Source organism: Emys orbicularis, chromosome 7, assembly GCF_028017835.1.
Source record: "Emys orbicularis isolate rEmyOrb1 chromosome 7, rEmyOrb1.hap1, whole genome shotgun sequence".
NCBI lineage: Eukaryota > Metazoa > Chordata > Testudines > Emydidae > Emys > Emys orbicularis.
Genome location: NC_088689.1, coordinates 30489314 through 30500237, shown reverse-complemented (window position 1 = coordinate 30500237; position 10924 = coordinate 30489314). Strand labels below are relative to the sequence as shown.

Below are 10924 nucleotides of genomic sequence, written 5' to 3'. Positions count from 1 at the left end.
ATAGTCACAATTTATAGTTCAGCTGGGATCTTGACTATGTTCCATACCAGGAGCAATGCCCAAAGAGCAACTGTACCAAACGATGCAATAAAGCAATGACCAAAACCAATGCTTACTACTATGCTTACTACTATCTGAATATATATCATGCATTAAGAGAAGTTGAAGTAGCATGAAGGAAGCAGAGCTATACTTAGTACAAAGCACCTTAATGAGATCTCCATTATAAAAGGGTATCCTTAGATCATAGTAGTAAGCTCTCAGTTGCATTGCCTCTGGGAGCTCACCTGGCCAGCGGTGTACATGAAACACACTTGCTCAGTTTGTGCTATTTAATTTTGTTGTTAATGTGTTTATGTATACACAGATGATACTGAATACTGGAGGTGGACATTGTTTCATCACAGCACTTGACAACTGTTAATTGTTAAATACACAAAGTAGCAATGACTACTTCAACTGGGATTCCTTTCATGAGGTGTCTACTTAGAGCATCCTAGCAGTTTACTGATCAAAGTAGTTTTGGTTTCAAAATGTGGAGTTTTGCCTTAAGCTTGGTTCTGTATTTTAAATAAAGCCTTTTTATAATGTACAAAGCATTTGATGTATATTTCCTCCCTTGTTCTAGGTTTTTGAGTATTTACCCCAAAGCAGTGGACACAGTCGATTCCATAGATTTCCCTGCCCCCACCTTCCAGTTTGTGTATGGTAGTTATTATTATGGCTTCCTTTAACTTGCTTACCAGAAATAAAGTTCATATAGTATCAGCCTGAAACAATGTTATTTCATCTGTGAGTCAAAGTTTGTAACATGAACAGAAAAAGCCCCAAAATTCATTTGTATTGTGAAATATATAAACCAATACAGATGAAATATTAGACCAAAATCTTAAGGGAAGAATTCATTTTGGGTATTCAGACTAATAAAGTATTTTTAAAAAAAACTAATAATAAGGTTATAGCAGAGTAGAGCATTTTATACAGCAAGCATGTGTGCATACAAAACAAAGATAATATTAGTACACCATATTGATAAGATTTTATTTTCTATTTCATTACAAGTAATGTGTGCTTTGAGTAGCACTAGGCATTGTGCAGTATATGTTCATGTGTGCTTAGAAATATGAGTGCAATAGAAATAGCACAGTTTTAATTAAGTGACTCTCTTACACTTGTGTAAATTGGGAGGATTTTGAAGTCAATATATTTACCAGAATACAACAGGTGTAGCTACGAGGAAAAGTTGCAGCACCTGAGTCCTTTGTGGATCCCATCCTAAGTAAATTGTTGGATTTTCATTAAGAAAATGATTGCATCATTATTGGATTATATCATTTTCTCTAATTAGTCACTGACGATTTCAAAACTTGCTTCAGTTTATAAATTATTTTACATTCTCTGTACATTAACTTTTTTTTCTGATTAATTAGCCACAAGGTCTTAACCTTGCAAAGTTATTCACTTGAGTAGTGGATTGAGTTGAATGAGACTACACACAGGTGTAAAGTTAAGCAAGTGTAAATCCTTGCAGGATTGGGATCTATGTTAAATATTAAAAATATATTTTAAAATATTTTGTGGGAAAATCACTCATAAGAATCTTTCCCCCATAGCCATTACTCCATATTATCACACTAGGATCAAGATCACCCCTTGTCACTAATAAAAACATGCTATTTGGTCATAGTCAGTTTTTTCCTTCCTTTTTTACATATCTATAGAGATATTGTCACAAGTGGGAATAATTGTCTACACCAGTTTCATTAAAATTAATATGGTTTTACATTAAAATTAAACAAACACAAAAAACTGCTGACTAGGTCTAATATAGATATATGTTTATAGACCTTGAGACCTTTTCCACTTAGGGATTATTTACAGATGAGGGCTTTGGTTAGTTCTGTAGAACAGTTTATTATAACATGGTTGTCTGCACTGGCCAAGAGATTATTACCATAAATCACCACACCCTGCAGTTTCAGTGTAATAGGAAAGGAATATGCAGCTACAAAAATAGAACTACAGTCCCTAGCCATTTTGCTCAATTAACATTTTTGTAAAATGCATACAAATTTTAAAAAGGCTTATCTTTTGTTTTCTTTTACAGCATGTATATTACCTCAAAATATGCAGTGCTGATGAGAAAGATAAGCAGATTCAGTAATTAGATAATTAGACAGGGTTTTCTCCAGATTACTAAAACGTGGAAAAATAACTAGAGATTTACCTGTGAAATTTATTCAGGGTGGGTAGCAACATAGAGGTCTCAAAGTTGCTGACTCATGTCATGCTGTAATGCATTAAGCACAAAATCATGTAAAGCGCGTTACATTATATGACGGGGAAATCCATTGCCTTGCTGGGAAATTGCATAAAGCCGGGGGGAACAGACATCTCAGAGGGTGGAGTTATCGGACTCTCACCATCTCACTGCAAATATAGCACCGTTCATAACAGGTTGACAAGAATCCTTTGAAGTCTAAGAATTAACATATCTCAAACATGTTCAGATCAGCATGGAGGAGTGGAAGAACATAAGCTAGTTCATTATCTCTGGGCTGTATAAACTCATACAGTTGGCGACTGTTTATTGAAACAACCTGTAAAAGTGTTAGCTAGTATTTGCCGAGGCTAAGGACTCTGCTGTCCCAGACGCACTTCAGACTGTAAAAGTGGCTCTTTTCTCACTCTTATCTGAATCATCCCTTAACAGACTTTGCCTCTTTAACAGAGTTTACACTCCTCAGCTTTGATCTACTTTATAAAAACATTAGGGCTGTTTACTTTGAAATGCACTAGCCCCGTTTCTTTTCTCTTTATTTTTTTGTCTTCCAGACATTGACGGTTAGATTCGAAACCAGCAGTTATTTCCTCAGGGTTTCCTTTCTTTTCTGCCCAAGGCCCTGACACATATTCCCCCACTGACCGGTTTAATTCTAAAATAAAATCACAATAAATTAATTGTCTCTGCTCTCTGCCTACTAGAGGATCAAAGGAGTTAGCTCATGCTGCGAAACAAAGGAGTATATAGTTTCTGACCTTCTGTTAATGAAGGAACTTACTCTGCACCACTGAGGTCAATACGACTTCTGGGATAGATTTTTCTAGAAGCAGGAACAAGCCTTAAGTGTGTAGGTAAGACAGGTTTATTTGCCATATATTTAACCATACTTTAAGATCAGTAAGAATACGGAAAGCTGCATACAACTACGTTCCCTGCACCCGTAGTTCAAACAACAAACACTGGTGCTTTTATTCCCCTCTGGCCAGGTATATCCCAACAGCCTTAGACCTGTCTACATAATGGGAAGAATATTGCAACTTTAATTTCTTGATGAAGTTTACCTATTCCCCAGGCCCGTGGGTCTGCTTTGCTCTAACCCTTTCCTAGGATTGCTTTACCTTTGCTGGTTAGAATGGCTGGTGAACTTTTGCAAGCACTGGAGCAGCCAGTGTGGGTGTTTCCAGCTCCCTGGCAAGCGATCAGGCAGAGTCTTGGGAGCTTTTTTTTCTAACAGCACGTTCTGAATCTTTGTTCTTGATCGTCGAAGATAAAGATTTAAAATCCTCGGATGGCTCAAACGCTGCAGTAGCTAGAGTGAGTAAAACTAAAGTGCAGGCCCTGATGTAATTATTACCAGCTGTATCATTAGGGGGTGATTCCGAGATGAACTTGGCGCCAGGTCAGGTAGCCTTGAGTTCTGTTAACAACTGTGTTCAGAGATTAGTCGGATGTAACAATCACCTGAAAGGGGAGATTAAAGGGTCTCAATGGGATCCTTTGTTCTCGGCCTCATTTGATGCTTTGGGGCCTTTTCAAATCACGTCGCGGAGGAGCTTTAAATATTTGGAGACCCAGGGGGATGGTTAGTCGACCTGCTGGGGCGAGGAAGGGCTCTAAGGGGCGAAGGGCACGGAGGATGGAGAAGGGGTCTTTCTCGGTGGAGTGGCTCGCTCAGAGCAGCCACGAGAAAGCCCAACCTGCAAGCAGCGTGTCTTCCACCCACCACGCCCCGCGGGGCGACCGGTCCCTGCCCAAGAAAGCAGCCAGTGCCAGCGGCGATCAAGAGAAGGGAAACCCAGCGCATACCACGCCAAGTACTAGGAGCCGGGAGAGGCCGCCTGAGGGCGCCCGGCGGAGCCCGGGAGACCAAGGTGAGTGCCAGCCCTGCCCATTCACATGTGGAGTGGGGCAAGAGAAAGAGTCCTCGGGGCAGGATCCTAGTCGGTCCTAGCCAGCGAGGAAAGGGTCCCCGAGCCTGGGGGACAATCGCAGTCTCTGTCTATGGAAGGGGGCAGGCTCGGGGGACCCCACTGGGGCAGAGACATCTTAGGAAGCTGAGCCCTAAACTCCAGGTAATGTGGACGCTTATGCCAGAGCTGGCTGAGAGATCCTGCCCTGGCCTTCCCACCCAGCGGCTGGGCTGAGCCGGCCTGCGGGTGGTGAGGCCACTACGAATCCTCCCTGATAGAGGCCAGGCGTGGGAAGAAGGGCCCTGGTGGGACATGGAGGCCCCACGTGAGTGCCACCTGGCCAGCTGAATTCAGCATGTAATGCCACGTGCCCAGGGCCGGCTGGGGCATGAGGCTGCCCCCTCCTGGCTGCGGGTGGGGCTGCTCTGGAGCGTGGGGGGTCTCTCTTCTCACACCTTGCTCCGTTATTCCAGCTGCCCTGAGGGAGCTGGAGGAAACTGGCCCAAGCAGCGCCGCGTCCAGCCCGAAGGAGGAGGAGGAGGCAGGCGGGGAAGGCAGCGGCTCGGAGAGCACCAGCTGCACCCAGCCGGGGCGGCCCCGCACCAAGTTCTCGGCCTCGCAGCTCCAGGAGCTGGAGAGGAGCTTCCGGGAGCAGCGCTACATTGGGGCCAGCGAGAAGCGGCGGCTGTCCAAGGTGCTGAAGCTCTCCCAGACCCAGGTGAGGGACAAACCAGGAGGAACTGGGGGTGCCCAGCCGCTCAGGATCAGAGTCCACGGGAGAACACCTGCTCCTGGGGAGGGGGATATATTCACGCGACGCCGCCCCCAGAGGCCAAGAATGTGTGAGAGAGAGTCATGGGCTCGTCTCTTCTGTAAATCCTTTTCTAGTCCCGGGGCTGGAGCTCCACGAGCCCTAGTTAAGGCGGGTACTAGCCCTACATTGATTCTACCCTCAGCCTTCCCCCAGCTTAATTCAATCCGCTTGATCCTGTCTGGGAGTAGGTGTCTCCTATATAAAGGGGGAGGGGGGGGCACAGTGCTAGTCACCGCACAAGCGGATAGGTTGTCCCGAAAAGATCAGAATCTAATTTGACAAGATGTTACAAATGGGCGTTACAGAAAGTGAATGGGACCGAGGACGAGCATCCGTGACAGGAATACATACTTATATAGGCTAGCTATGGGCACAATCTGATAGTTTCAAGTGTTTTTAGATTTAAAGGATCTATAATGAATAGATATCCGCAATCCCCATGGGCCATCTACCCACCTCATGACTGTCATGAGGTGGCCACAACAGAGAAAGCAGCAGCCAAGAAATCACATGGGGAACCAGTGGGCAGCTCCTCTGTGAGAAAGGGAGAGGGAGTCACAATGGGGATGAGCAGCAGGAAGGAGAAGGGAATGCAGAGAAAGTCCATGGACCAGCAGCTTGCAAGCTAGGAGTCCCTGCACAACAGTGGTAGGCTCTGCAATTTCTGAGCCCCACATAGAATGATAGAAGCATATGGTTAGAATGGACCACAGAGGCATCTAGTCTAACCCACGCCAAGATGCAGGAATTGTTGTGGATCCAGCTACCCTATCTACAAATGCAAACCTCCTGCAACCCCAAATCTCTTAATGGTAAAAGCATAGTGTAGTGAGGGGACAAAAGATCAATATAGGAAATGTGATACCTGAAACATGGGGAGGGAAAGAGGGTAGCATGGAACAGAGTTAAGGTTTGGGTAAGCTTCCTGCACACTGCCATGCTATCTAATTTTGGTGGGGTTTTTTTTTACAGTGGAACCTTAGCTGAATTTTCAGGCTAACAAAGATTGCACAATTTAATATTCTTAGTGTGTTTCCTCTGAAGTAAACTGGTTTCTTTCTGCATTAAATCTGAATTAAGTTTGCTGAAAAACAGGGGCCAAATTCTGCTGTTATCTCTCTCTTGGTACTTGTATAGTATGAAGGAGGTGCAGTGACTGAGTGGTTAAGGCACTCAGCTACAATCCTGAAGGTCTGGGTCTGAGTCTATCTTGATCTCATACTGAAAGGCCACCTCCAGTTCATTCAACTGAAAAATAGTTACCTGCTAATTTGGGCAGTCAAAGGTGATCTGACATGATGCTCTGGCCACATCACTCCCTTGTGGACATAGTCTATGAAACTGCATCCGTGGGGGAATGTTGACTGTTGTATGAGTGTCATTGAAATCAGGGAAAATGTCCAGATTCACATAGTTGTAACAGCAGAGTTTGGCCAATAATCACCAACACTTAATGCATTTCTAAAACTTGTAGAACCATGTGCACATCTTTATTTGGCAAAATGAATTAGTAATAACCTCTTGGATGTTTATTTTTCAGATAAAAACCTGGTTCCAGAACCGTCGTATGAAGTTCAAACGACAGACCCAAGATGCCAGGGTTGAAGCTCTCTTTTCAGGCTTACTTCTACCTTACCGTTACCCAGAGATCCAGACACCCAATTATCCCCCTGGGATGGAGTTCAATGTCTCCTCTGCTGCTGCTGTGACCTGTTCCCTTCACCCAGCTATGCCAAACCCAGCTCTGCTGTTACCTCCTGCTCCAACTCAATCTCTTCAGCCAGTTGTGCCAACCCCAGCCCTGCTGGTGTCTGCTGCTCCAGGATTTTCTTATCAGTCTACAATTCCAACGGTCTCTCTAACCCAAGATCATAATCGACTGAGATTCCAACCATATCTTCCTCCCTCTTAAACATACATAAAAGTGCCCTGAGCTGCAAAATGAACTTTTTTAAAATGAACTACCTGAAATCATGAAGAGTACTTATTTAACTTATTTTTATTATAGTCATTAAATATATTAATTCAGTATTTCAAAAACTTTAATTTTTTTGGTTATTTTGTCTTTAAAGCAGTGTTGTTAAAGGGACACAGTCAAGAACAGGCTCAAAATGGTAATTAGAATAGGCTGACAAATGTTAGAGCAAGTTGATATTGCAAAAATTCTCCTCCCTTCCTCCAACCACAGACATGTTGCCATCAAAACTTCAATGAAAACTCATAACTGGGAATAATGGTGTGGGAATATAGGAGTGATTTTGCTGATTATTAATTTATAATAACCCAACACTTTATCAGTGTGTTAACTGTCTCTGCAGAACAGTCAGTCAACCAACTTGTCTACTGAATCCTACCTGCAGAAATATTAATCTATTATAATAGCTCATGTAGTTCATAAGAGTGTGTGGCAGGGGTGGTGGTGGAATTGTTTAACAAGTGCATGGGGGGGGGGGGGGACAATAGGGTGCTTTTAGTTTCTAAGACTAGTACTTTACCAGAATTTACTAGTCAAAATATTAACACTTGACAATGTCCCTTTACAAACATTGTCAAACTACCTCTAAGGAAACTCTTGTAATAATTTCAGTAAAATATAGTAATGGGAACACTTGATTGAAAAAGGGTGTGTGCTTGTGAGTGGCAAACACAGAAGTTCAAACAACTATATGGGACTAGGGACCATTGTGGCTTTCACAATACATTTGTGGGTAGAGGTACCGTGTGATTAAATCTTTTTTTGGAAAACAAAACTGTCAGAACTAACATCCATTTCCCATGAAATAGCTACCACTAGCAAGCCAGAAATGTCTCATGTAATTAATACTTGTTTTCTTATATTTCATGGAACAAAATTTTGTACTCAGAACTCCTATTTCAAGGATCCTTTCCTAAATAAGAACTGCAGGATGTGTTCTGCAGTGTAAGCACAGAATTGCCTGTTGCCTTGTGAATTTAAGATTTGAGCGTTGCAAAATTTACATTTTACATTAATTTTAATATTCAAATTCCATAAATAGCTAGTCATGTACAAGTGTCATTCAAGACCAGTTAACTTCAGGATGTTACTCACAAATTTTATCTCTGTGTATGTGATAAATATAAACTGACTCAGCATGAGTGCTTAAAATAAAAGGTGACTTGTTTTCTTACTCTCAACTTCATGGCAGTTGTTTTGTAATATAACTTTAGAAGGCTGTATGTGATCAATTTCAAGGAATGGTCTGAGCATTGATATGCACAAAACTATTGATTGTGGTGCAAAATGGAACACCCAGAAAAACCTGATAAACAAAGACAAGCTGGTGATGCAGGCAAAGGAGCTTCAGCTATCAGTGAGAGCCAGCTTCACTCCCTGCCTGGGGACTGAAATGAGAGACCCAGAAGGAGGGCTGGTGGGGTTGGGAGAGGGGCAAGAATGCAGATTTGCAGGGAAGCAGTGGGGACTGGAGACCTGGAGGTGGAAAGTGGATGGGTGGGGTGGGGGGAAAGGTAATGGAGGGAGGAGAAAGTGGGAGTGGTGAGGGAAGCAGAGACCCATGTAGGTGGAAAAAATGGGGCTAGTGGGTAAGAAAGGATGCAGAGTGGAGGAGATAGGGAGAATGGAGATTGGGAGTTGAAAACATGGACCTGTCTCTGGCATGTGATGGAGGACCATGGCAAACATGCAGAACCTGTCATGAGCAAGGTGTAGGGAGGCTTACATAAAGTCCCTGAAATATAGGATGGGAGGGTAGCACATAGGGAGCTTGTGACAGATATATGTGGGATGAAAAGATTCTCTACTGCATGAATACCCTCGGCCTAGGGAAGTTACAAAGTGCAACTCTTTTATCCAGGGTCATGATTGTGAAGTACCAGCATTCTGACATTAGAGGTCACCTATGGCTCACAACACTCCTTTCCTTTTTTGTTTTGCCTATGGGAACAGTAGGAACAGCTCTATTTACTCTATGGGTTAAGGTTGCTCATCTGCATACACTAACTGAGTTGTGAAAACTCCTACAAGACCTAGGCAAAAAGTGAAAATTCAACACAAATGTTTTGTGAATTCATGACAATTTGCCTGAACTATTGTTAACAATCCAAAAACCTCAAGACTTCATTTCAACATTTTTGAAATTAAATGTTATTTTTGGTTCAAAAACACTTTTGACACAAACAAATGCAGTCTTTACTTTCAGGGAAGTGGAGGGAGAGAAAAGGGTTGGTTTGGGGTGAACTCAATGCCTCCATGTTCAGGCATCAGCACAAGAAATTTAATGTTTTGCTCCTATCTGTCTGCAGCAATATTTGGGGGTAGCCATTGATACAGATACAATGTGTCTGGAGAGCTAAAGCAGCAACACAGTGGCCTTGTCTCAAGGGCCAAAAGGGTGTGTTTTTCAATCATGTTAAGCACACTTAAACAGCCCTATTAAGGCCCAATCTATACTACAAAGTTAGATCAACCTAACAGACAGGGGTGCTTGTGGCACACTAGGCTTCCTACCCATTGCATTGTGCTTTGCATCCCTGCAAGCAGACAAGTATGAATGTCTCGGGTTCTGGAACAATTTTTATAGCTGATGATGGAAACCATGTATTTGGTGTCTGTTTTTACTACTTTAAGCAAGGGGGAATGGAGCAGCACCCTTAGTTCCTGCACCACTGATTCATGTGTGCAATATACAAACTTTGGCAGCTGTGTATGGACATGCTTCAATGGGCTTTTTCAATTGTATTTAACTTGATTAAAAATACACACCCTTTTGTGCATCAATAAAGGGCCAGTTTTCTAATCAAGTTAGTTCAAACAAACAATCAAAAAGCCCTCTTAAGATCTAACACAGTGGTTCTCAAACTTTTTTTTACTGGTGACCCCTTTCACATAGCAAGCCCCTGAGTGAGACTCCCCCTTACAAATTAAAAACACATTTTAATGTATTTAACACCTTTATAAATAGGAAGGGGGTGGGGGAGGAAGATAGCTCAGTGGTTTGAACATTGGCCTGCTAAACCCAGGGTTGTGAATTCAATCCTTGAGGGGGCCATTTAGGGAACTGGTGTAAAAATCTGTCTGGGGATTGGTCCTGCTTTGAGCAGGGGATTAGACTAGAGAACCTCCTGAGGTCCCTTCCAACCCTAATATTCTATGAAATGCTGGAGGCAAAGCAGGGTTTGGGGTGGAGGCTGACAGCTTGCAACCCCCCATGTAATGGCCTTGTGACCCCAAGGGCTCCCAACCCCCAGTTTGAGAACCCCTGACCTAACACAAAGCCATGTTAACTAGCTGCAGTAGAACATGGAGGCAGGAGGAGAGTCTAACATGCCTAAGCAACACAGTTTTGATTATTGTAGCCTGTATCTTAATAAGGCTTTCCAGTTGTGTTACACCCTTTGCTCATTGTAGTCATCGAGTTTAAGGGCAGGAGGGACCACTAAATTGCCCTCCTGTCTATCACAGGTCACTAAACACAACCCAGCTAACTCCACACCAAGCCCAACAGCCAGAATTAGACTGAAGTATTACAGGCCTGAGGCAGAGACATACTCATTGTGGCTCTACTGATGCCTTAGCACAGAAGCAGAGGGCTCTTGTCTCCAATTTCCCCCATACAACCAAGATTAGTCAATCCAAAATGTTATTTCAGGAGGAAGGATGAAACAAGTACAGGAACATAAAAAAAACTAAAAAAGTTACATGGAACATGCAATAGTGCTCTGTCAAGTCCTTGTGCCAAATTTTTAAATTAAATTTCATTTAAAGAGGGATTTTAGTCATACTTTAAGGCAAAGACTTTCAAGAATATAGGCTATGCTCCGAAATCCCAATTTAGTTCCTAAATAGGCTAATTTTCAAGAGTGCTAAGTACCCAGCAATTTCCACTGAAGTCAATTGGAAGCAAATCCCAGCATCTATATCTCATTTTTCCCCAT

At 42.8% G+C, this 10924-nt stretch overlaps 1 protein-coding gene across 1 annotated transcript; it reads left to right on the top strand.

Moving 5' to 3' along the window:
• Positions 1-3863: 3863 nt before the first annotated feature.
• LOC135881978 (homeobox protein vex1-like) lies at positions 3864-6920 on the top strand. The gene is made up of 3 exons (XM_065408759.1): positions 3864-4155; positions 4668-4912; positions 6549-6920. Exons 1-3 carry the CDS (start codon positions 3864-3866, stop codon positions 6918-6920), a joined length of 909 nt encoding a protein of 302 aa, XP_065264831.1.
• The last annotated feature ends 4004 nt before the right edge of the window (positions 6921-10924 follow it).

Bases quoted from the DNA above. Each gene is read 5' to 3' on its own strand.
- LOC135881978 (XM_065408759.1), top strand. From the start codon at position 3,864: ATGGTTAGTCGACCTGCTGGGGCGAGGAAGGGCTCTAAGGGGCGAAGG. The intron at 4,156-4,667 runs GTGAGTGCCAGC...CCGTTATTCCAG, and splicing joins GCGGAGCCCGGGAGACCAAG to CTGCCCTGAGGGAGCTGGAG. The intron at 4,913-6,548 runs GTGAGGGACAAA...TTTATTTTTCAG, and splicing joins TGAAGCTCTCCCAGACCCAG to ATAAAAACCTGGTTCCAGAA.